Here is a 26,454-nt window from a genome sequence, read left to right on the forward strand (position 1 = left end):
GGCTGCATTTGATGTTTTGACAGGACTACGGTGTTGGGGCTTGTTATGGGGGCGTGGGCGCGTGCTTTTGTTATAAATTAAACCCACACAGGCTATTGGCATTCAGAAGGAAGGGAGGGATAGCTCAGTGGTTTGAGCATTAGCTCAACCAGGGTTGTGAGTTCAATCCTTAAGGGGGGCCACTTAGGGATCTGGGACAAAAATCAGTACTTGGTCCTGTTAGTGAAGGCAGGGGGCTGAACTGGATGACCTTTTGGGGTCCCTTACAGCTCTATGAGATAGGTATATCTCCCTTTTGTTTATTTTTTTTTTTAAGAAAGACTAATTGGACTGTTTCAGGGACTCTGAATGGGGAAACTGAGGCAGCGCACAGCCAGCTGACAGAAGGCGCTCCTGGCAGGCAGCCCTATGACAAAGATCCATCCACGTCTCACTGGCATTGCCTACACACCAGACAAGGAGAATTTCTGCCCTACAACCACCTTGCCTCTATTTACCCAGTGGCATCTGCTGGCCGGCTTCATCCAGGAGCCTCAGCTCCAGGCCCCTGAACCATCTAGCCCCATTTTAACCTATCAAGGAGTGGAGTTTCCAGTTGGGTGACTGAATTAGCCATTCGCTAATTAACTAGTTTTAGCTGGTTTGTTTTGTACCCTAAAGAAATTGTATTTGTATCCCCAAGTCATCTTGAGCCATTTATTCTGGTTATTCTAACCAGTCCCTGCACAATCCTGAACACAGCCCTGGTCACTGCCATTGCCACGTGGCAGAAAGGACACAGGAGGGGACTGAGCTCTTCCTCGGGGCACTGCCCCTGGACCTCCCTGATCAACTCCCCGTCTTTTTTATGGACACAGCAGCAGCAGGTTTAGGCCCTATGGTAGGTGTCTCTCCCCACCCCTTGATCCATCCCTGTGAAGAGCCATGAGACCCTTAAGGAGAAAACCACTCCCCATGTTCTAAGCAAACATGGTGTCCACACCCCGCTGCAGGGTGTTGCGTGACACAGCGGCCCCCTCTGCAGCCTGCTCAGTGCACAGCAGGTGCTCCCAGCAGCAGGCTCTCTAGGCTCCTTTTTCGGGGGTCCCGTTAATGCTCACGCACTGCAGGGAACAGATGATGCTTTTCTAGGCTGCAGAAATAACAGGTGCAAATACCCTCAGCCCCACCATGAGAGAGAAGCCAGCAGTCCCTAGCCCAGCCCTAGGGGCAGTTCAGTACTGGGTACAAGGGGAACCTCCCACCCCTGGGGCTTCCCCGTTGCCAGAAATGCTGCTGGCTAGGGTTACCATTCGTCCGGATTCCCCTGGACATGTCCGGCTTTTTGAGCTAAAAATAGCATCGGGGGGGAATTTGTAAATGTCCAGACTTCCCCCCCCCCCCATGCAGAGCGTGCGCAGCTAACAGGGCAGCCAGCCGGATGGTGCCACTTACATGGGGCTCCGACAGCCAGAGAGAGCCCCTCCTCCACTTCCCCTGCAGCAGAGATCGCTCCCTCCCTGCATTCGCAGATCGCCTCCTGCAGTCTGGAGCTCCTCCCCCGCTCCCCAGCGTGCTGGGACGAGCGGCAGGGTAAGGGGGCCAGGGAGTCGGAGAAGGGGCAGGGAGGTTCTGGAGGGGGCAGTCGGGAGTTCGGGGGGGCTTTCTGAGGGGGGTGTAGATAAGGTTTTGGGCAGTCAGGGTACAGGTAGGGGGTAGGGTCCTGGGGGGCAGTTAGGGTGTGGGGGGTCTTAGGAGGGGGCAGTTAGGGGACAAGGAAGAGGGAGGCTTAGGTAGGGGGTGGGGTTCTGGAGGTCAGTTAGGAGCAGGGGTCCCAGGAGGGGGCAGTCAGGGGACAAGGAGCGGGGGGGGGGGTTGGGAGTTCTGGGGGCGGGGCTGTCAGGGGGCAGGGGTGGGGAGAGGGATCGGAGCAGTCAGGGGACAGGGAGCAGAGGGGTTTAGATGGATCAGGAGTTCAGGGGGGGCTGTCAGGGGGTGGGGAGTGGTTGGATGGGGCGTGGGAGTCCCAGGGGTCTGTCTGGGGGTGGGAGTGTGGATAAGGGATGGGGCAGTCAGGGTACAGGTAGGGTGCTAGGGGGCCAGTTAGGATGGGGGGAGGGTCTCTGGAGGGGGCAGTCAGGGGACAAGGAGCTCGGGGAGGGTTGAGGGTTCTGAGGGGGGGCGGGAAGTGGGAGGGAGTGGAAGGGGCAGGGGCAGGGCTAGAGCAGGACAGGGGCGGGGCTAGGGCGGGGCTCCTCCCGTCCTCTTTTTTGCTTGCTGAAATATGGTAACCCTACTGCTGGCCTCCTGCCAGCGACAAGCACCCAGATGCTTCCCTGCCTGTCCTGGCTCTTGGGCTGCTTAGTGCCCAGCCTTCCCTGCACCGACAGCTGCCAGGCTGTGCTCTCCAGTCGCCTGCTCACGGGCAACCTCTGGCTTCCTCCTGAGCCTGGACTGCCCTGACCTGGTTGTGCTGTGGGGTTTATGGCACCCTCCTCTGGCTGGATGTTAAGTTGCTGGTTAACGGCATCCGGTGCCTTCTGAATGGCCTGCAGGTGACTGGCAAGGCAAATGCCAACCCATCAGGGCTCGTCTTCACAGGGAAACTACCTGAGTTCAGACACGTTCCCTAGCATGCCCTGCAGTGCCTAACACTGCCTCAGCTCCTTGTGGTTAACTGCAGTGCACCCGGGGCCAGGCCACAGGACTGTAAGCACAATGGGCCAGTTCTACGCAGAGAGAGGGTGTTTCAGATGCCCTCAGAGTCAGCCTTACTCTGCTCCTACAACAGACAATGGTACAGCTCAATGGAGGCAGGGTAGAGCCAGTGCTGACCCCTTTGGAACCATCAGAGCCTGCATGCTTGCCCGGTGCTAGCTAACGTGCATTCTAATGCAATGTAACTTAGCAGCAACACGAGGACCTCAAGTGTGCCTCTCCCACCTGGGGGACACAGCTGGGAACCCCCCCAGGAGAGGCAAATAAATCAAGTGGGTTTGCCACAGAGCACCCACATCAGGCAGTGACATCATCAGCCCTGTCTTAGCACCTGGAGCCTTCCCGCAGCAGAGCAGGTTAATAGCTTCATGTTTACGCTAATGTCACAGCTTAACTCGCAGCTCCACTGCTCTCCAGAGCACACTGCGTTTCAGGTGCTTGAGCATAATTAAACAGCCTAATTTTAATCAGCCCAGTTGAATCCCAGTAAATCTGGTTGTGGTTTTGATATCTATCCATGACACACATTTCATACGCTCCGTGTCTCTTTGAAGAATACAGAAGCTAATTTAGTCCCTGGCATCTCTGACTTGCTGCTGAAGGAGGCTGCAGGAGGAGTGCATCTTTTTAGCATCTTTTATGTTTACTTCCATGCAGCTTTTCTCCCAGTCTGCATTTATTATACTGGTGCTGAAACTTGCCATTATAACACTTCTGCTTGCTAACAGAAGTTAAGACTTTTGGGTTTTTTTGCTTTGGTTTGCTCAACTAGCTCAACACTGGATTTAAATGAAATTTTCCTAGGCCATTACCCTTAATGTGATCTAGTTACTGTGTCTGTAATATAAGAAATAAATAAATAGACCTACTGATTAATTTCAGAGTAGCAGCCGTGTTAGTCTGTATCCGCAAAAAGAACAGGAGTACTTGTGGCACCTTAGAGACTAACAAATTTGTTAGTCTCTAAGGTGCCACAAGTACTCCTGTTCTTTCTACTGATTAATGTCACTATTCAACATGAATTCTAGCAATAATAATAAATTGTATAGCCTGTTTCAGGTGAGAATTTCAAACCACTCTACAGATAACCATCGTTTTTACCCTGGCATCACAGATGGGGAAAGTAACACTTTCCCCCTTTTTATGATCTATTGGGCTTCACCCCTCTGCTCTCCAATGCTGAGTCCTATCCTCAACCCTAGAACTCATGCTAACTTCAGGGGCATGTGTGCTCAGAGTGGCTTCAGCAGACTTTTTAAGAGTCCAACTTACTTGGAGGTTTTGGAGGAGAGAGCGAGTTTTGCCATTAATTTGCATGGGTGAATATAAAAGTCCCAATCCACAATGGGAGTTTTGCCTAAGAAAGGACTGCAAGATCAGGTCCAGAATATGCAAGATGCTGGGGAAGAGCATACAATAAGCACACCCTACACTCCATGTTTTGAGCATGCTCCTTTGATATTCTTCAAGCAGAGCCTGATTTTATTTCCCTTCAAGCACTTGGCAGTTGTTTACCGATCCCTACACCAGAAATGCAGCAGGTGGGGGAGAACGGACATCCGTTTATTAAGCCTGGTTGCTTGCCATAGTATGCTGAGCACGTCTTTCCCTCTGGCCACATCCTAGTTAGCGCAATTTTAAATAATAAATGTGGGTTTTATTGGGAAATACTCTCCAGCTCCCTTAAGTAACATTTGCTGCCTATTCGGAGACTCCTCTTGGCTCAGTGTTGGACCAAAACATGACGGATGGTCACACTCCTGTCCCAGTTTAAACGGAGAACAGGGCGCAAACAGAGAACCCCTAACGGCTTGAGACCAGGAGGCAGCCTCTGCCTTTGATCAAGTACGCGTTTTCCACACCCATAAATAATTACACAGGAAAGTGATAAGCAGTATGTTCTGTCACACTGCTCATGGCATCCAGCGGCAATGCTCCTGGGGAAAGGGCTCACATGGCCACTCACTTCATAGTCACACTGCACACCATTGCTAGGGAGGAAGCAGTCTAGCTAAAGAGCAATCCCCCAGATTTCCTCACCACTCGGCCGAAAAACCAGATGCATCTGGAATCTCTCCAAGCCTGCTTGAACATAGATCAGCAGTCTCAACCTTTCCCCGTGGGACTTGGCCATTATAATCATCCCTCTTCACCCCATGCCCTGCCTTATCAACAGAGGCCACTTACACACCGTAGCGTAGCGTGCCTTGATCATATTACCAGATGTAACACTGGGATGGCGGGAAAGAGGCAGAGCCCCTCTGTGCAAAAGCAGTACTAATGAGAAAGATGATCTTGTCACAAAAGGGGCCTGCAAAGGGGGAATATATTGGTCTTGTGCCCTTCTCTGATTCTTAAAGTAGTTTAAAACCCAAAAGGTTGGATACTTGGGCCCTGCCCACTCTAGGAGACACTGTGGTGACAGAGAACTGACAAAGTTACAGCAAGAGTTGGGTGATGGGCAGCTTGACTCATACAAGGAATCCCACTGGGGTCAGCAGGCCTCATCCCACACCTTCACCAGAATACATACATGAGTCTGGGCAGGATCAGAGCCGCAGCCTGCTCCGAACTATCAGTTGTGTTCGCTGGGTCGCACCTCTGACTAGCAGCATTTGGAAGAAAGGACCTCCATTGGGCAGCCTGGACCCAGGCAGGCGGGGGGGATTGTTCACAAGGCACATCCCAGACCCCCAAGGAGTCCTCCAGCACAAGCAAGGAAGAGACGGCTTTCGGAGGGGAAGAAAAGCAATACACCGAACCCTTCACCCTCCCACATCCCAAAGGAGCAAAGAAGGGCACAGCCCCTTGCCCACAGCCTGCACCCCCACAAGCTGTGAGGGACCAAGCCTTTGCTTCAGCTTCTCCTGCCCCCATCCCAGCAGCAGCACTAGCCGCTCTTCTTTACTGCATGCCTCAAAATCCCTAAGGCACCCAGGCTGGTGAGAGAAGGGTCTGCGATCCCACATGGACAGTAGCCCCCACCCACTCCCTAAGGAGCTATCACATCCTACACTGCCATGGTTTGGAATGGTTCCCCGGAGCAGGGGGGATTTGTTAGTGAAGCAGGAGGCTGACTGTGGTCCATCCCCGCCCTGGTGACAGTGCTGCCTCCAATGCTGCAGAGGGGAGATAAAAATAGGGACATGGGCTGCAATGCAGCAGCACGGAGCAAACGCCATGCATTTCTGCAGCAGACCCCGAGGAGCTTGCAGCAGTTACAGTGCAAGCAGATGACCGTTCTGATCACTTCGCCAAGCGTGTGCAGTCCCAATCGCAAGGCCGGTGCAGTGCTGGGGCCAGCAGGCCGGGATTGGACACAGACCATTTAAACACAAAAGTGCGGGGCGGGGGGGGGAAGAGATTGGAAAAATTAGTCACTGGAGACCTGCTGTCTCCTGCCAGCTCACTCGGTTTTCTCCTCCCCGGAGGCAGTTCAACCTTGGGGGAGTTTATTTTAAATACCGGATGTAAAAAGGGTGGGCGTTTTAGCAAGATTCTGCTTTGACCAAGGTGAGGGGCTGCAAGGCAGTAGCAGAGATGGAGCACTGAGCCGAGGCCCTGAGCCATTCAGGGCTATGGGGCCCCGGGGGACAGGGGGCAGTGTACTCAGCCGTACTCCTTTCTGACGCCCTAAAGCAGAGCAGTGTGCAGCCCCCTCCCCAAAACCTGCTGCCCGAGAGGAGTTGAGAACTGGTCACCTCCTCATGCCTTCAGGCAGGCGAACATCGCTGGATGCAGCAGCAGGACCCCAGCCTGATGCCCAAGGGAGCATGAGCTCCATATCCCGCTACTCTTCCCTGCACACATGCAACACAGGACAAGATTGTGGCATTTACACATATCACGTAACACCACAAAAACCTGCAGCGCTCGGAGGCACTAAGCCAGGCTGGGGAAGAGGGCAAGGGAGAGGGACAGGGAGGGCTGCAGGGCCCCAGATCCATCCCTCCTCCCCCATGGCTGCAGGTAAAGCCAGTGGATCTGCCCGCATGCTCCTTCAAAGCCACCTGCCTACCCTCTTGGCTCCCGAGGGTCTCTAGGGGAGTTGTCCACAGGAGCTGCCAGCCCAGGGCTCTCTGTCCCCCTCCCCCGCCGTGCCACCCCCACTGCCCCAGTGGGGGCAGCAAACGCACTAGGAAGAGACAGGCCAAAAAGTAGATGGGAGAGAAGAGAGACGGGCTGAGCAGGGGCAGGGTGCAAGCAGCACCTAACTAGGGATGGCTACAAGCCCCGCAGAGGGAAATCTGAGCTGGGAGACCCCTGCTCAGCTATTGTATTCAGTGATCACTCCCTGGTGTATTTCCTGAGAGGAGCCAGTACATCCAGCCATGCAGGAGTTCTCCTGTACTCCCCAGCCTGCCCCTCACTCCTAGGGGCTCGGTGAGGGACCAAGGAGTGCACACGGTGGGGGATCTTAAAGCCAACAAGTGAGATACATTTTACTAAAGCTGGCCAAGGCCCCAACCCCTCCTGCCCCACACGCCAGTCCTGACACAGCGCAGGGAGTGTTTGCAGTGCTTAGAGCATATCGCTTTCTTGAATGAAGTGTGCATGGGCTAAGGCCTTGTTCCGCTTCCTCCTCCACAGCCGGAGAGGGACAAAAATACGTTCTAGGCCGCTGGCAAAGGAGTTCCTTTTCACATTTGCTAACAGCCACACTTGGGAAAACAGGAAGCTGGTATCTGATTCAAGGGCTGAGACATTCCATTCCCAAGATCTGTCCAGCCCAGGGAACTTCGCTTTGGCGTGGGGATTCTTCACAGCCCAGCAGTGGTGTAGCACAAAGCACAATATGGGTATTTCAGCCTCACACAAGTGCTAGAATTTTTCCCTAAATAACCAATCTTCGCCGGTGTTCTTGGGACCGCAAGTTCCAACCCAGTGTTGTCACTACATGAACAAGACGCAGCAACCAAGTAAATTAGCGTTACCATTCGTCCGGATTCTCCCAGACATGTCCAGCTTTTAGAGTTAAAAATAGCGTCCGGGGGGAATTTGTAAATGTCCGGACTCCCCCCCCCGCCCCATGCAGAGAGTGCGCGGCTGACAGGGCAGCCGGCCGGATGGTGCCACTTACATGGGGCACCGACAGCCAGAGAGAGCCCCCTCCTCCACTTCCCCCTCCTCTCCCCTGCAGCTGAGAGCACTCCCTCCCTCCCTCCCTGCATTCGCAGATCACCAGCCGGCCGTTCGCACGGGCAGTCTGGAGCTCCTCCTCCCAGCACGCTGGTCTGAGCGGCAGAGTAAGGGGGCCAAGGGGTCGGAGAAGGGGCAGGGAGGTTCTGGAGGGGGCAGTCAAGAGACAGGGAGCGTGTGGGGGGGGTTCGGGAGTGTGTGGGGGGCTTTCTGGGGGTGTGTGGATAAGGTTTTGGGCAGTCAGGGTACAGGTAGGGGGTAGGGTCCAGGGGGGCAGATAGGGTGGGGGGGGTCTCAGGAGGGGGCAGTTAGGGGACAAGGAACAGGGAGGCTCTCTTAATGGCTCTCCATGCGTCTCTGGACCCTCTCAGCTGTCGGGCTTGGACGGAAACATTGCCTGAGGGTAGTGAGAGAATGGGTTATCGGTGAGGTGGGGGTGGGCGTGAGCCCGGTCAATAGGGGCAACCCCTACCAAGATCTGAGCCTTTTCTCACACGCCCGTTAGAGTTCGACATTATGCTGTTTGGGACCCCTCTTTGAGGAAAGCCTCTGGATTGCAAGTCCAACCGCTACCTCCTCGTGGTGAGAGTCGGTAACTGGCTTGGATAGCCAGGCGGATTGCGGAGGACGAACCCACATCCCACATTCAGTGGGGTGTGGGACGGGGTTGGGCAGCCCCATATGGTGCCACATGGATGCCCCCCTGGTAAGGGTAGCCTCCCCCAGGTACGGGTTGACTCCCCCTGGTAAGGGTTAGATTCCCCCTGGTAAGGGTAGTCTCCCCCAGGCACGGGTTAGTTTCCCCCTGGAAAGGGTAAGTTTCCCCCAGGTACGGGTTAGTTTCCCCCTGGAAAGGGTTAGTTTCCCCCTGAGAAGGGTAAATCTTTTAGATATGGAAAAAAGTAATTTATATTTTTATACCGGATTGGCGCTGGACCGGGTTAATAACACCCCCGCTGTTGGCTTTGATGCCCCGGCTGACAGTGTTAAATATATTAGGGGTGTGATCAGGGTCGCTGGACCAATGGATAAAATGGTGTGGACTATAATGAAGTCTCATGAGCATGAGAGTGAGAATCAAGTCCTCCCAGTGGAGCATGGAGAGGAGGTAGAGGAGAATGTTTGTGATGATCATGGTGAGGAGATTTTATCTATCTTACCGATGGTTTTTACAAGGGACACTTTTAATGATTTAACTATGGACAGTTTTAATCCAGATTTTAAGTATTTAAGTACATTTGATGATCCATATGTTAGGGAATCGGGATATCTTAATGCTCATTTAGTTAATGGGTCTAGTGTATTAAATAGTTTTAGACCAAGTACTGATTTTAATAGGGATCGTAATAAGGATCTTAACAGTACTGGTAGTAATATAAATATATTAGAAAGTAGTTCGTGGAAGGATGGGGTTTTTTATTTAGAGTATCCCGTTGATAGTTTTAATTGTCCAATATGTCCCCAGATATTACCAACATTTGGTAAATGGGCCAAACACATTAATGTGGTTCATAAAAGTAAAGCCATACGAGTTGTATGTAGTAAATGTGGAAAATCTTCTCAATATCATAATATAGCTTGCCATTACCCCAAGTGCATACCCAAGAAGGTGGATACCCCAATGAAGAGCCATACGTGCTCGGTCTGTGGGCTTGGTTTTCATACTAGATCTGGATTGAGCCAACACTGTAGACATAGACACCCTGCTGTGAGGAATGAGCAAAGAAAAGAAGATATGGCTGCTAAAAGTAAGATCAAAGAGATCTCGTATATGGACCAAAGATGAGGTTGCGCAGCTTATACAGTTGGAAAGGAAATATATTGGGAAAAGGACTATAAATAAATGTATTGAGAGCGAGATGAGGACCAAAACGAATAAACAAATATCAGATAAAAGACGAGAATTAGCAAAGAAGAAGTTAGTGGTAACAGGAGATAGGGAGGAAGTGACTGAGGTAGAGGACATTAGAGTAAATATATTAGAAATTCCGCCCCCAAGAGAGAGGATTTTCCCACTAAAAGGACATCCAGAAGTGGATTTAGTGGAGAAAATATGTAAACGGGGAAAACAAAGTAGGGAGGGAAGAGAAATAATAAATAGTTTAGGGGAAATTGAAGGATTATTAAAGGAGGATTTAACAAAAGCTCTCGGATGGGCAATGTTGGAAAAATTATGTTATTCATTAGTAGAGGGACAGGACCCTAGAAATGAAAGTCAAATAGAGTTGAGGAATAAAGGAAAAGGAAAGATGAGAAAGGAGGGGAGAAGGAAGCAATTTAATGCAATTAGGAGATATGCTACAAAGAAAGCTAAGTATAAATTTTATCAACAATTATTTGATAAGGATAGAAGAAGATTGACTCGCATTATAATGGGAGAGCCAGATAAGGCTAAGTGTGCTATCCCTATGAAAGAAATTGAGGAATACTATGTAAATATTTTGGGAACAATTGGACATGGTAATATGATAGGGTGGCCATCATCCACAGAGAATGCGGATAATGATATATTAATGAGTCCGATCTCTGTGGATGAGATTAGAATAGCTTTAACAGAAATAAGAAAAGATAGTGCTCCTGGCCCAGATAAAGTAAAAGTGAGCAATTTGTGGGATATTTTTAATTTAGACTCCTTAATACTTACAAAAATTTTTAATATATGGTTTCTAAATAGACAGGTACCAGATGAATTTAAGAAAAATAGAACGATTTTAATACCAAAGACACAAGATGAGGAGGAAATGAAGAAGTTAACATCTTGGAGACCATTGACAATTGGGTCAGTTTGGATTAGAATCTATACCAAAATATTAGCAAAAAGACTGGTGAAAACAGTTAAGATATGTAGTAGACAAAAAGGGTTTATATCCGCCCCTGGGTGTGAGGAAAATATTGCTATATTAGATAATTTGATTAAAGGGGCTAAACGAAATGGGAATGAAATTGCAATAGTGTTCGTAGATCTGGCTAAAGCATTTGATTCTGTGGGACACGGACATATAATAGCCGGGTTGAGAAGATTTGGTATAGATGAACATTTTATAGATATTATTAGGGACCTTTATGATAATTGCACAACTAGGGTATGGGTGGGTGATGAAGCTACTGAGTCTATTTTAATTAGGAGGGGGGTCAAGCAGGGTGACCCGTTGTCCCCAACTTTGTTTAATATTGCTATGGATCCCCTTTTAACTAGATTAGAAGTAGAAGGAAGTGGTTTTTATGTTAAGGGTAATAGTGTCACGTCATTGGCTTTTGCCGATGATGTGGCAATTTTAAGTAGCTCATATAAAGGAATGATCAAATATTTGGGTATCTTAGAGGAGTTTTGTAAAAATACTAATCTCTCTGTTAATGTGAAGAAAACGAAAGGCTTTCATATTTTAACTAAACATAAAACCTATGTAGTTAATCCTAAGGATAATTGGCAGATAGGGTCAGAGAAGATTGAATATGTTCAACCAGGGGATTTTGAAAAATATTTAGGGGCTAGAATAGATCCCTGGATAGGTGTAGGGGGACCGGTACTTAAAGAAAAATTGAAAGATTGGAGTGAGAATTTAATTAAGGCCCCATTAAAACCGGCCCAAAAAATATTAATTTTACAGACATACATCTTACCGAAGCAACAGAGGGTCCTGTGGCACCTTTGAGACTAACAGAAGTATTGGGAGCATAAGCTTTTATCTTACCGAAGCTATTTTATAATCTTCTTTTAATAGAACCCCCTTTTAATCTTTTAGACGATCTTGATGTGTTAGTTAGAAAAATAGTTAAAGAGATTTTACATTTACCTCAGTGTACCACAGATGGGATATTTTATTCTAGAGGTAGGGATGGTGGTTTAGCTCTCACTAAGTTTAGTGTGCAAATCCCAAATATGTTAATTCGTAAATGGAGGAGACATATTGTCTCGAGAGATGATTGGATGGACCTATCTTATCTATATGCGGGAGAAAATCTTGTGGATAAAATATTGTCATTTAGTGCAGTAACATCTCATCCCAAGAAATGGAGGGAAGAGGAATTTTTAAGATGGTCGGAACTGAGATGTCAGGGAATAGGGATAAAATATTTTAAAAATGATTTAATTAGTAATTCGATTTTTAGAAACTCTAGTAAAGTTAAATCGTCAGCGTATATCGCAGCATTGCAGCTTAGGGCAAATATTTATCCTACTAGGGAGACATTAGCAAGAGGAAGAGGAGGTGTGAATGCTCTTTGTAGATGGTGCGGTAAAGTGCGGGAGACTGTTCCCCATATCTCAGGACAATGTTATAAGACTAAGAATGCTAGGATAAAAAGGCATAATAGAGTAGTGGCTGCAGTTGTAGATAAGGTTGGTAAATTAGGGTGGAAGGCAATGATAGAGCCCCATTTGAGAAATAGTAAGGGTGAGTTAAGAAAGCCGGATATTATATTTATAAAAGGAGATACAGCAGTGGTGGTTGATGTTACAGTGCGATGGGAGGATAATGCCGGAAGTTTGGAACAAGCCCACAGTGAGAAGGTGGCTTATTATCTTGAGTTAGAGGAAGAAATTAAAAACTTAACGGGAGGTAAAAATATCCACTTCTTTGGTTTTGTGCTTGGGGCGCGTGGCAAGTGGAGTGAAGGTAATAATGATTTGTTACAATTATTGGGAATGGACAGAAGTAAAAATTTTAAGGACAGTATATGTAGACTTGTTTTATATTCCACTATTGGTATGATGGCTATATTCAGTGACAGGTAAAGATCCCGGAGTTTCCATTCCGTGTATCTTGCCAAAACTAAATTTTAGCTATTTTGGTTTCCATGCTCTAAATTTTCAAATTTTTAATATTGTTTTGAACATTAACATATTTAGTGTTATTTAATATCTGCCCTTCAATAGAATGGTTTTAACTATATAATAAATACTTATTAATGGATGAAATTCCAATTTAAATTATTAGTTTATTTTTTTTTTTTAACTACTGGATGTGGATGCAGACTGGCCGCGTATAGTAACCAGGAAAGGGCAGGTAGTCACGCCTGTACATAAATAGGGGGTGGGGTTCTGGAGGGCAGTTAAGAGCAGGGGTCCCAGGAGGGTGTCAGGGGACAAGGAGGGGGGGGGGTTGGAAGTTTGGGGGGGGCTGTCAGGGGGCAGCGGTGGGGAGAGGGATCGGAGCAGTCAGGGGACAGGGAGCAGAGGGGTTTAGATGGGTCGGGAGTTCTGGGGGGGCTATCAGGGGATGGGGAGTGGTTGGATGGGGCGTGGGAGTCCCAGGGCTCTGTCTGGGGATGTGGAAAAGGGTTGGGGCAGTCAAGGGACAGGTAGGGGGTAGGGTTCTAGGGGGCCAGTTAGGATGGGGGGAGGGTCTCAGGAGGGGGCAGTCAGGGGACAAGAGGCAGGGAGGCTTAGGTAGGGGGTGGAGTCCTGGGGGGCAGTTAGGGGCAGGGGTCCCAGGAGGGGTTAGTCAGGGGACAAGGAGCAGGGGGAGGGTTGGGAGTTCTGAGGGGGGCGGGAAGTGGGAGGGGCAGGGGCGGGGCTAGGGCAGGACAGGGGCGGGCTTAGGGCGGGGCTCCTCCCGTCCTCTTTTTTGCTTGCTGAAATATGGTAACCCTAAAGTAAATAACCTGAACAGAAGGTCCAATAAGGTCAGTAGTTTCCTTCCCTACTGTGTATTCTGCTCATTAATCAGTGCAACTAACAGAGTTACTCATTTATAATAGATGACACTAAACCATTCTCATTAAGCCGTAACGTACAACTGTTCTCGGGGAAAAAATAATAAAAAGCAGCCAACTTTACACCAGTGGCTGTGAAGCAGAGTGCTCTACAAAGCTGGGGGAGGGCAGGGGCACAGTCCCCAGCATCTGAGCTCCAGGATTAATCAGAATATGGGGTGACTTCAAACCCAAGCAAGGGTGTTCTCTCTGGCCGAGAGGGTTCCTAGGGCTAGGCACAGCAGTTGTGTTTTGGCAGGTACACACACAGTGCCGAAAGCTCTAAGGAGACTGAAAGCCAAAGCAGCGCTGCTGACAATCATTCCCACTCAGCTGGCTACAAGGGACCTGGCAAGCAAAATGAGCAGCGCTGGGCCCGAATCTCAGCTTGGGAGCCCAACCAAACCCCCAGATCCGGACACTCCTCAACTTGGGGGGTTGAAATCCAGATCAAAACCAACCCAGGTTTTTTTTTTTCTTTTAAGGGGGAGAACAAGGTTTTAAATATCACAGAAGAAGACTGCAGCTGCTAACTGGCCTTCAGGCTTGCCATTTGGGACCATTTAAGCCGTGAGTTCAGTGGCATCAGTACACAGCAGTTCAATATGCAGATCTAAGCCTGTACCACAGAATTACATGAGTAGAACTCAGCCTTAAATGGCTTCTGTCCCAAAGAGTCCCTTTATTCCTTGCCATAGTGCAATATTGCAGGGAATAGCACAGACTTATCCCACTAGAGCAGACCAACCCCTAAGGGACAGGGTACAGTCACTTTTTTTAAAAAAGAATGGTTTCAAGTGCTCGACTGGGGACACACACATTTCCAGAGGGGCTGGTCACCCGTCATCCTTGGCTTCCCTTGGAACTGAAAACCAAGGCACTTAATCTTAGCAGTCATGAGCCCTTTTTGAAAGCGCTGTCACTGGGAAATGCACCATTGGGACAATTCTCATCACCTCTGCCCAAGACTTGCCAGGTTAAACAGAACACAGTCATCTCAGAACTGACTGAGGAACACCCAACAGGGGGCAGAAACATCAACTAAAACAAACCTAAAAATCAGGCCAAACTTTAAGGGTAAAAATATATACATTTGGGAAAGTGATTCAACCCTGAACAGAGGGTGATTTAAAGTGACAGTATGTTTTTAATTGTCAGAAGCCAATCATGTGCACTCTCAGAAACTGTACCTCCCCTATCTTAACGCACATGTATGTCTGTCTGCACACATAACAGTTAGCAGTCACTTAACATGTTGTGCCTCTGTCAGGGATGCTGTCGGCTCCCATTATTAATGCAAGTGGTCTATTTCAGTGGATGGAATTTATCAGCAGCAGCAGTAGCTTCAGAAGAGCAATGTTTACAAACCAGGCAGGGTAACTTTCAGCACATACAGGGTGCACACGGCTTTCCCTTGGCACTGCAAAAGGCTCCTCCAGGCACAGACTGGTCTGTAATTGTTTGTAAACATCAGGCACACCCAAGGCTCTGGGAGCAACCACCACCTAACTCCATGCAACGGACCTTTGCCAAAGGCACTTCCTCCTTCGGGATCTTGACCCTGCTTGCTCTCTTTCCTGTAGCTTCATTGTACACACAGTTCCAGTCACTTGTGTGTTTTGTTCTATTGCATCAAGGCAAGTTGTTGCTTTTCTTCATTTCTGAGTGTGTTTATTATTTATTCATTAAAAGGAAAAGAAAAGGGAAAGCAACACAAGCAGATTCCTAACAAGTTATGGGCAGCAGTGACAGGCACAGCAAACAGGAAATATGGCAGCCGCAGTGGTGAGCAGCCTGTCCTCAAATTTGTCTGTCATCATCTACATCAGGTGACATTCTTGCCTCCCCGTTCATGAGCAGGACATCAGTGCTATCTATAGACAGGGGTACTTGGGTTATTTTAAAGTAGCGAGAAGGAAGGGGGTGTTTAATATTATTCATAGGATAAAGGAGCTGCTCAAACCTGTGCCCAACACATCTCAGTCCCCAATACAAGCAATTGGCACTGCACTCCAAATTCCCAGCATGCTGCCCACCACTGACCTCGCTGCTCATGGGTAAAAACAACACACTGGCTAGAATAGGGTGACCAGATATCCCGATTTTATAGGGACAGTCCCGATATTTGGGGCTTTTTCTTATATAGGCTTCTATTACCCCCCACCCCCTGTCCCGATTTTTCACACTTGCTGTCTGGTCACCCTAGGCTAGAAACACACAGCAACTGTGCCTTGCAGAGCTGTAGTGGGTACAGGCTACCAGTCTGTCTAAGCTGTGGCAGCTCCTTGGATGGGGACTTTCTAGTTTGAATCATTATCGAACAATGACTGAATCAAGGATTCAGAATTCATTTTCCATGGGGCGGAGGCATCACACCCACGACCACAGGGAACAGGCAGTGCTTAACCCATCAACACACTCAGACTTGAGAGAACTGTGAGAAACCAAGACATGTATCCCAAATCCCCCCACCGCATTTGCCAGAGCTGCCATTAAGCACCTGAACCACTGCAGCTGCATGCATAAATATATGTATTATAGTCATAAACTACACGGGTGATGCACATTGTGCTTCCAAAAGCTATGAGTAAGGCTTGAAAACTAGGAATTAAAATAATGCTAACTCAGACACATTTGAATATCTGACAAGGTAGACATTCAACCATAATATGCTACATTTCAAAGCCAGTGATCACCTCAGTAAAAGCAGAAAGTCAATAAAAAAACAATAGCAAAACATTCTTTCAAATACCAGCCACTCTCTCAGACCTCACCGCTCAAAACTGACAAATTAGCATTATTATTGTCCTTATGTGTGCACTTCCCTAGCTCTGCCTTTGATTTCAGAGGAGAGCTGTCTAAATAACAAGAAACCCATTATCTCTTAACTCCCATTTAACTAAACTTTATGGCCACTAAAGCTGTATAGCTCTGTTAGCAACAAGATCAGACTGGAGCAAGCCTACAGCATTTGCACCCTGCTGACCAGAAGGGAAGCTTGAAACTGAAACATGATTACTGAAAATTTAGTCTCTAGACTTAAAGAGGGAAAGGCCACCACCCAGCCTGCAAAGTCAGACTGGAGAGAGACTATTATTAATTATTATGTATTAATACAGGACCAGGAGCATGTACCAAGCTGGGGGGTAGGTAGCGGAGCCCAGCAAGTGACAAGTTCAGAAAAGCTACTAGTAAATAAATCGATGTTTGAACTGTAACTGTTCAGAGTCAGCAGGGAGACCTGGAAAGGAAAAGGGGAGAGGGGGGATTCTTCCTTCAGCTGATATTAGCCGGAGTTAAGGATGGACTCAAGGCACCTAACTTCCTGCTTTGGAAGGGAACAAGCTGCGAAGCACTGGCAGTACTAACTAATATATCTGCCCCACTAGGGCAGACACACTTGGCAGTTAGAAAAGCCTTGCTTTGTAGGAAACAAGACGGGAGAAGCGCGGGACTCTGACCTGCTAATTCTGCCCATGCTGGGGGAGCCGTGCATTGCACGGTGGATTTGCTCTCCCCCAGCCACCTTTCAACGTCAGGACCAGGCCAGGGCTGGTAGTAGGAAGCGCACTCCTACCCCAAACTGCAAGGACGCTGCCCTGCCAGGAACAGGGATCGGGTTTCGCATCAACTCCCTCACAACAAGCTGCTGTTTGCGCCAGTTGCTCGCCCTCTGCCAAACAAACAAGCCAGGCCCTGGGCTAAGAGCTCCCCTGGGAAGCCAGTTGGGGGGGGGGGGGTGCTTCACACACGCCCCTATTCCAACATCAAACGACCTCCTTCCCCTTGGAGACAAACACCATTAACCCCTTCCCTTCCCACCAGCGGCGCGCAGCGTGCACCAAGTTCCACCCCAGCCCGCCCAGCGCCCAGAGAGCAGCAGGGACACGGACCTGCCTGGCCAGCCCCTTGCTGGCGCCAGGCTTCGCCGCCCCACCCCAGGGCAGCCCGGCAGTCCATCCCCCAGCGCGCCGTGCCCGGGCGGGCGGGCTCCGGCTCCCACCTACCAGCGGGTTCCGGCAGCCGCCTCGCCGCTGCCCGCTCATCTTGGAGGCGCAGAAGACACAGCGCCGGCCGGGGAGCGAGCGGTGACGAGCGGGGAGGCAGGGCAGAGCCGCGCCGCCTCCTGCCCCGCCTCCCCGGCTCCGCTCCCCGCAGGTAAGGGCACACGGAGCCGCCCGGACTGCAAGCCGGCGGGAGGTTCCCGGCCAAGGAAGCCTGTTCCTGCCGGGTCTGAGCTGCTCCCGCCTCCAGCCCCGCACCCAGGTCTCCCCATGCCCAACAGCTAGGGTGACCAGACAGCAAATGGGAAAAATCGGGACAGGGGGAGGGGGTAATAGGAGCCTATATAAGAAAAAGACCCCCAAATCGGGACTGTCCCTATAAAATCGGGACATCTGGTCACCCTACCAACAGCCTTCCTCAGGGCGGAGAGCGGCGCCCGGCCCGCGGCAAATGACAGAGCCCAGCCCTAAGCTGCTACCTGCCTTGGGCAGGGAGACAGCCGGTCCCTGCCGCTCCCAGCGTCGGGAGCTGGGGTCTCCAAGCTTTGGCAAGCTGAGCCCTGCTTCAAGCTAGTGAAGCCAGTCTGACACTCCCCTCCATCCATGTGCTGTGAAGGGCCTAGAGCTGGGATTCACCCTCCCCGGCTCTTCCAACACTTTAGCAAAGGCTGGTGTAGTTCTTCTGTAATCTCCTGCCTCACCTTCCCCACAGCTTTGGAGAGCAGCCCTAGCCTTAACTAAGCTGACATTTAATATAGCATCAATGGCAACTGAGTATAGTGCCCATGGAAAGTAGGAGGGGTAGGTCACACCTCAGAGCTATTGTTTCAGGCTTTCTGCAAACTCAGGAAGATGTTGCTGCATCATTTACAGCAAGGCATTTACAACTATAGCAGCCAGAGACTGACTTTAAAAAAAAAATGAAGTCTGAGATGGAGGAGAACAAGGAGAGTGCTGCCTTTACTCTGGGCAGGCTCACATACACCCCCACCCCACTCCTTCACACTTATGTTTGATAGTGCTCATATAGCTTATGACAACAATTCAGTAATTTGGAATTTGAGCTCTTCCAAACCACTGCAATTATTGATGGTTTTGCTCCATGAGTTTGGGTTTCATAGATGGAGCAGGAGGGCTAATTCAGCATGCTGATCCACCCAGATAAACCCTTGAGCCCATGCAGAGTCCCACCAGCCAGGATCTTCCTCTGTGGATTAGTTTACAGAATCAGGGCTAAAGTTTCTGGCAACAGCATGTATTGAACCCTACAGGACAGAAAGGAGTATGAGTGGGCCACTAAGGAATATTTCTTCCCTGTTCACAAGGAAGTAAAGATTACAAAGGTAGTCACATACAGGTGTCAGGCCAAGGCCTTATGAGATCCATGGAATGTTTTATTATTCATTATCACAGTGGAGGAGACAGTAAGTTGAGATTCAATTTCTTTGCAGAAACACTTTTAATGTGTTTGCTTTTCCATTAGTAGATACAGCTGAGAAATAATGAGATTTTTTTCTTCTAGTTCAGAAAAGTGTGGAAGGGTGTTTGGTACATTTAATACACTAAAGACACTTCGATAAGTTTGAATTGTTATTGGTATTTATAAAGTGCACCTCTATACAGTAGTAACAGTAAAAAGAAAGCAAGAAAAGGGGAAGTTAATCCCAGAAACATAATGATTCTCCCATAATATAGGTACACTCTGAATCGGTTATTTATACCTGCCCAGCAAGTTAAAGTTATCTGCCTCTTTAAGAATAAATATGCAAAGAAATACCTCCAGGCTATTGCTTCCTTGTTTATTTATTTCAGCAGGTCACAACCACAAGTGGGATCACTCCATCAGTGGATTGGATCTGGACAATCCTGAATGTGTGGAGGATGGCATTTTACAATCTTGCATGTCACAGAGTACACCACTTACCAACAGATTGGCACCTCGTCCTGGTTCTCTGGGGATTAGCTCAAGACCAAAACCCTGCCCCATCTGCGGTTTGCACACTGTTACACCATCTGCCTGCAGCTCCTCCTGCAGCCTCAGGAACTGCAGCATCCAACTCATGAGTCAGCCCTCCAGCCATATCACTGTCTGTGTTCCCCCTCGGCAGTCCTCTCACTCACTGCCTTGGTGCTACTTGCCCAGTGGCTGGTAGGAGCACCCAGGCCTGCCCTCTACTCTGGGTTCCAGGGCAGGGACCCTCACTTCAGCAGTCTGGGCCTTCTCTCTCTGGCCTCATTGCTCTACCCCTGGGCTGCTATTGCTTCCCCTTTTCTTTCTGGGCCTACCAGTTCCCCAAAGCCTCCTCCCACTTCCCAGGGAGTGACTGAAGTCCCTACTCTCGCCTCACTTTCAGAGCATCTGCCTTTTCCCAGCCACCCCTTCTCCTTTCAGCTCCTGGGTTCCTGCCCAGCTGAGCCTCTTTAATCAGCTGTCTAAAGGGCTAATTGGCCCATCTGGCCTGCATTCAACCCTGCACCCCATCCCATTGCACACATGGTGTGTGCGAGGTCACGGTGTAGGGAAGATGCCATTTTAAAATGGCGCCTTCCAGTCTGTCGGGGTCACGGGAAACAATACCGCTGAAAATGGGGTCATGCAGGGAAAAAGGTTGGGAACCACTGGGTGACTTGTTTTTTTAAATGGGAGGAAGGGATTGTTGTAGGAAGGAGACTTCAAATGTGGAGACCTGGGTTCTGGTCCCAGCTTTGCTTTTAGCTCACTATGTCAAAAGAGGTAGAGTTTTTAACATGTGTTAGTTATGGCTATGTCAAAAGAAGTAGAGTTTTTAAAATGTGTTAGTTACCCTGGTTTAAAATCCATGGTGTGACAAGGCACCTGCAGCGTTTCCAGTGAGGTAGCTGGATGATATCAGCACTACATCCCTGCCCATAGTTGACCTCACTTAATTTATCTTATGTCTCCACTAGGATTTCACAGCATGATCGCTAACGCACATCAGTCATCTTGCAGCAAAACCACACCTTTTTTGACAGTGCAGACAAAGCATGGATCACTAACTGAGAACTGCTCTGGGCCTGAGTCTTATGTGAAGTGGGGATGAAGCACAGCCAGCTTGGAATGATAGGGCCAGATTCTCATCTTGTTTACACTGGTGCAAATCGCAAGTCACAGTGTGGAATTCAGTGGTATTGCTCTGGAATTCCAGTGCAAGTGGGATGAGAATCAGGTGTAAATGATCACACAAGGTGTCAGGCAGTGGACAGGCCGGCTGTGACTTTATTTGCCCATCTCAGCCTGAGAGTGTGAATGTGCGGCAAGGTTTGGGTTACTGGGGAGGCAGGAGACGGGAAGATGCGAGACAAAGCATGGTCTAAACATTAACACAAAGCAATGAGGGGAGAAAAGTCCTTGTGATCATGGCACTAGGAGAGCAGGTGTCCAGCCCAGTGCCATGGGCCTGGGTATAGGTCTGGCACAAAAGTCAGGCCATGTTGACAAATAATGAATACAAGGAAATTACAAAAATGGCCACACCCTCTGAAATGGACCCTGCAGGTTTCTAAGCAAGGCTTAGCTGAAAGAGAGCTTCCTTTTCTGCCATGTTCAGAATCACTGCATCTAAGAGGGGTCTGGTATCCTGGCCTGGTCACAAATTCAGAAAGCCAGAGCCCCACGTCTCTCCTCCTCTTGTGAGGGAACCATTACAAGACACCACTCTTTGTAAAGGAAAGGATGCTGACATGAAATAGAGCCCTGGCAGCAGGTAGCGTGTGTAGCAGCCAGGCACACAGTATCCTGGTCTCCCAGCTAAGCTCCAGCACACATACCGCACCTCAGTCATTGAGGAAGGTAAACAAGCTGACAGGTACTCAGCACGGAGGAGGGGAGCTGGAGTAGCAACTCAGGCTTGAGCGTGATGTGGAGGAAAATGAGTGTCAGTGGTTCTCACTCCTCTCTCTATCTGTGTGCATCTTTCAGAAATCTGCTGACTGCTGGCAACCACACAATTACCAATCTAACGCCAGTGACAGATGTGCACAGTTGTGCCCCTGCCCCTGCTGGGAGCCATCTGCCAAGCATGTCAGCTATTCTAATGCCGATGGGTTGCGATCCATTAGGCTGGAACTACACAGCACAGTTAAGATCAATATGATTTTTTTGCATCCTCCCGGCTTTCCTTTGATGTCCTCCCTTTCTAAAGTGGGAGGATTTGTGCTGCCCCAGTTTCTGTTAATTTCTCCTTGGTCTTTCATTAAGCACTTCCTGGACCTAAAAATGCAGTTGGTGTATTTCTCTTTAGATGCCAGCTTGCTCACCTGACAGATTTTACTAAGCTCTTGTGACTCTGAATTAAAAGAGCCATTTTCAGTTCACAAGCAATTTTCCTAATAGATTGACAAGTAGAATCATAGAATAGAATCATAGAATATCAGAGTTGGAAGGGACCTCAAGAGGTCATCTAGTCCAACCCCCTGCTCAAAGCAGGACCAATTCCCAGCTAAATCATCCCAGCCAGGGCTTTGTCAAGCCGGGCCTTAAAAACCTGCAAGGAAGGAGACTCCACCACCTCCCTAGGTAACGCATTCCAGTGTTTCACCACCCTCCTAGTGAAATAGTTTTTCCTGATATCCAACCTGGACCTCCCCCACTGCAACTTGAGACCATTGCTCCTTGTTCTGTCATCTGCCACCACTGAGAACAGCCGAGCTTCATCCTCTTTGGAACCCCCCTTCAGGTAGTTGAAGGCTGCTATCAAATCCCCCCTCATTCTTCTCTTCTGGAGACTAAACAATCCCAGTTCCCTCAGCCTCTCCTCATAAGTCATGTGCTCCAGACCCCTAATCATTTTTGTTGCCTTCCGCTGGACTGTTTCCAATTTTTCCACATCCTTCTTGTAGTGTGGGGACCAAAACTGGACACAGTATTCCAGATGAGGCCTCACCAATGTCGAATAAAGGGGAACGGTCACGTTCCTCGATCTGCTGGCAATGCCCCTACTTATACAGCCCAAAATGCCGTTAGCCTTCTTGGCAGCAAGAGTACACTGTTGACTCATATCCAGCTTCTCGTCCACTGTGACCCCTAGGTCCTTTTCTGCAGAACTGCTACCTAGCCATTCGGTCCCTAGTCTGTAGCAGTGCATGGGATTCTTCCGTCCTAAGTGCAGGACTCTGCACTTGTCCTTGTTGAACCTCATCAGGTTTTTTTCGGCCCAATCCTCTAATTTGTCTAGGTCCCTCTGTATCCGATCCTTACCCTCTAGTGTATCTACCACGCCTCCTAGTTTAGTGTCATCTGCAAACTTGCTGAGAGTGCAGTCCACACCATCCTCCAGATCATTAATAAAGATATTAAACAAAACCGGCCCCAGGACCGACCCTTGGGGCACTCCGCTTGAAACCGGCTGCCAACTAGACATGTAGCCATTGATCACTACCCGTTGAGCCCGACGATCTAGCTAGCTTTCTATCCAGCTTACAGTCCATTCATCCAGCCCATACTTCTTTAACTTGGCGGCAAGAATACTGTGGGAGACCGTATCAAAAGCTTTGCTAAAGTCAAGAAATAACACATCCACTGCTTTCCCCTCATCCACAGAGCCAGTTATCTCATCATAGAAGGCAATTAGGTTAGTCAGGCACGACTTCCCCTTGGTGAATCCATGCTGACTGTTCCTGATCACTTTCCTCTCCTCTAAATGTTTCATAATTGATTCCTTGAGGACCTGCTCCATGATTTTTCCAGGGTCTGAGGTGAGGCTGACTGGCCTGTAGTTCCCCGGATCCTCCTTCTTCCCTTTTTTAAAGATGGGCACTACATTAGCCTTTTTCCAGTCATCTGGGACCTCCCCCAATCTCCATGAGTTTTCAAAAATAATGGCTAATGGCTCTGCAATCTCACCTGCCAACTCCTTTAGCACCCTCGGATGCAGCGCATCTGGCCCCATGGACTTGTGCACGTCCAGTTTTTCTAAATAGTCCCGAACCACTTCTTTCTCCACAGAGGGCTGGTCACCTTCTCCCCATGCTGTACTGCCCAGTGCAGCAATCTGGGAGCTGAACTTGTGCGTGAAGACAGAGGCAAAAAAATCATTGAGTACATTAGCTTTTTCCACATCCTCGGTCACTAGGTTGCCTCCCTCATTCAGTAAGGGGCCCACACTTTCCTTGATTTTCTTCTTCTTGCTAACATACCTGTAGAAACCCTTCTTGTTACTCTTAACATCTCTTGCTAACTGCAACTCCAAGTGTGATTTGGCCTTCCTGATTTCACTCCTGCATGCCTGAGCAATATTTTTATACTCCTCCCTGGTCATTTGTCCAATCTTCCACTTCTTGTAAGCTTCTTTTTTGCGTTTAAGATCAGCAAGGATTTCACTGTTAAGCCAAACTGGTCGCCTGCCATATTTACTTTTCTTTCTACACATTGGGATGGTTTGTTCTGCAACCTCAATAAGGATTCTTTAAAATACAGCCAGCTCTCCTGGACCCCTTTGCCCTTCATGTTATTCTCCCAGGGGATCCTGCCCATCTGTTCCCTGAGGGAGTCAAAGTCTGCTTTTCTGAAGTCCAGGGTCCGTATTCTGCTGCTCTCCTTTCTTCCTTGTGTCAGGATCCTGAACTCGACCATCTCATGGTCACTGCCTCCCAGGTTCCCATCCACTTTTGCTTCCCCTACTAATTCTTCCCTGTTTGTGAGTAGCAGGTCAAGAAAAGCTCTGCCCCTAGTTGGTTCCTCCAGCACTTGCACCAGGAAATTGTCCCCTACACTTTCCAAAAATTTCCTGGATTGTCTGTGCACCGCTGTATTGCTCTCCCAGCAGATATCAGAGTGATTAAAGTCTCCCATGAGAACCAGGGCCTGCAATCTAGCAACTTCTGCTAGTTGCCAGAAGAAAGCCTCGTCCACCTCATCCCCCTGGTCTGGTGGTCTATAGCAGACTCCAACCATGACATCACCCTTGTTGCTCACACTTCTCAACTTTATCCAGAGGCTCTCAGGTTTTTCTGCAGTTTCATACCGGAGCTCTGAGCAGTCATACACCTCTCTTACATACAACGCAACTCCCCCACCTTTTCTGCCCTGCCTGTCCTTCCTGAACAGTTTATATCCATCCATGACAGTACTCCAGTCATGTGAGTTATCCCACCAAGTCTCTGTTATTCCAATCACATCATAGTTCCCTGACTGTGCCAGGACTTCCAGTTCTCCCTGCTTGTTTCCCAGGCTTCTTGCATTTGTGTATAGGCACTTAAGATAACTCATCGATCACAGGAGTCCTCCCCTCTTGCGCTCTCCTGCTTCTGCTTCCTCCCAGGATCCCATTTCCCCACTTACCTCAGGGCTTTGGTCTCCTTCCCCCGGTGAACCTAGTTTAAAGCCCTCCTCACTAGGTTAGCCAGCCTGCTGGCGAAGATGCTCTTCCCTCTCTTCGTTAGACGGGCTCCACCTAACCTAGTGAGGAGGGCTTTAAACTAGGTTCACCAGGGGAAGGAGACCAAAGCCCTGAGGTAAGTGGGGAAATGGGATCCTGGGAGGAAGCACAAGCAGGAGAGCGCAAGAGGGGAGGACTCCTGTCTCATGCTGAGAAAGAGGGACGATCGATGAGTTATCTTAAGTGCCTATACACAAATGCAAGAAGCCTGGGAAACAAGTAGAGAGGACCCTGTCATCAAAATGCATCCTCTGTCTAAAAAGTTCTTCTAAGCTTAATTCTTTCCAGCATTTGGGGCTGGAAATGCCATAGGTGATGTTTGGCAAATGTTTACAAATAGCTGTTTGTTCACTTCCTTTTTTTAATACAGAAAAGCAGATGGCCAAATAAGGGGTGAATTGTGGAATACAGCACTAACCCAGCACAGCTCTTTGCACTAACATGGTAACTATTTTAAAATGAATCACATGCATTTTGAAACCCTACAGGCCTGATTTGCAGAGTCGAAGGAATCCTGGATCACCCACTGAAGTACTTTGGGAGTTGTGAGTGCTCAGCACCAGCACAAATGATATTCTACACAAGACTCCTGGGAGCTGGGAGGTAAGTGATATCATCCACACTGTACAGATGGGGACTTGGGGCAGATAAGGGACACACCTTGCTCAAGGTCACCTAGTGAATCAACAACACAGCCAGGATTAGAACACAGGACTTCCTGACTCCAGAGCTTGTTCTTATTCCTCTATATACTGCATGGTCAGGATCATCCACTTTGCTTAAATCTTGAACGTCTGTGTCTGTTTCTTTCCCAGCTGCCAGTGTTTTATTATTTTCCATGTGTTTTATTCCCGAAGATAGTGCTAGGGGGTCATGGACGCACCTAGATAGATTCCCATAAAGGAATCTCTAATTTTCCAGCACTGAGCAATTACTCCAGTTTGGATGACTCAGCTTTTCCAGGTTTCCTTAGCACCTCCTTCCTCTTCATTTTTAAACCAAAGGCATGCATTTTTTTACCCATCAAATGCACATGGAACAGCAGCTTCTAGTTCACAAATGGAGTGGGTACTTACAATGATCCTTGGAATTTCCAAGTCTAATCAGAATCTCAGCTGGCCCCTATGATGAGCGATCCAAAGGCCTCTCCAAGCTACCTTGACACAAGCACTTCTGGCTTCTTTTTCACTTAGCACAAATTCTATTCATCTCTGAAAGGCATCGATCCTGAGAGTCATGCTCTTCATCAGTGCCAACCTGTGCTTTATTGTTCAGCTCTCTCAGATAGGAGTATCAGCAGCCAGGCTAAAGTATCTCTTTAGTGTTTGACTTCTCTCATCCGGTGCCAGTGTATTGTCTTCTAGAACACGTTGTGTGCTGTAATCTGTGCACATAAACCATCTCTGCATTGTTTCTCGAAGAGTCACTTCATTCTGCACTTAGCCCAGTCGCTCTTAACAGAAGGAAAATGAAAAGATGTACTTCAGATAAAATTGCTTTCCAGTAGCTTCAGCCTCAAGTCA

The 26,454-nt window shown here is 48.7% G+C and overlaps 2 protein-coding genes across 4 annotated transcripts in view; one reads left to right on the plus strand and one right to left on the minus strand.

Annotated features, from left to right (window-relative positions):
- Nucleotides 1–17,628, minus strand: part of MID2 (midline 2) — a 432,473-nt gene extending 414,845 nt beyond the window's left edge. The window contains exon 1 of one of the 3 annotated variants that reach the window (XM_054039814.1): nucleotides 17,538–17,628. The gene's annotated coding sequence lies outside the window, so the exon portion shown is untranslated. Of the gene's footprint in view, nucleotides 1–16,991; nucleotides 17,057–17,537 lie in introns of those variants that run through there. The other 2 variants (XM_054039809.1, XM_054039813.1) reach the window with 2 other exon arrangements.
- Nucleotides 1–26,454, plus strand: part of LOC128843160 (uncharacterized) — a 56,643-nt gene that overhangs the window by 19,671 nt on the left and 10,518 nt on the right. Inside the window, exons 2-3 of the mRNA XM_054039754.1 lie at nucleotides 17,356–17,688; nucleotides 25,420–25,534. Of these exons, the coding sequence (XP_053895729.1) occupies nucleotides 17,356–17,688; nucleotides 25,420–25,534 (448 nt within the window). The remainder of the gene's footprint in view (nucleotides 1–17,355; nucleotides 17,689–25,419; nucleotides 25,535–26,454) is intronic.

The sequence above is a fragment of the Malaclemys terrapin genome, chromosome 9 (assembly GCF_027887155.1).
Source record: "Malaclemys terrapin pileata isolate rMalTer1 chromosome 9, rMalTer1.hap1, whole genome shotgun sequence".
Lineage (NCBI taxonomy): Eukaryota > Metazoa > Chordata > Testudines > Emydidae > Malaclemys > Malaclemys terrapin.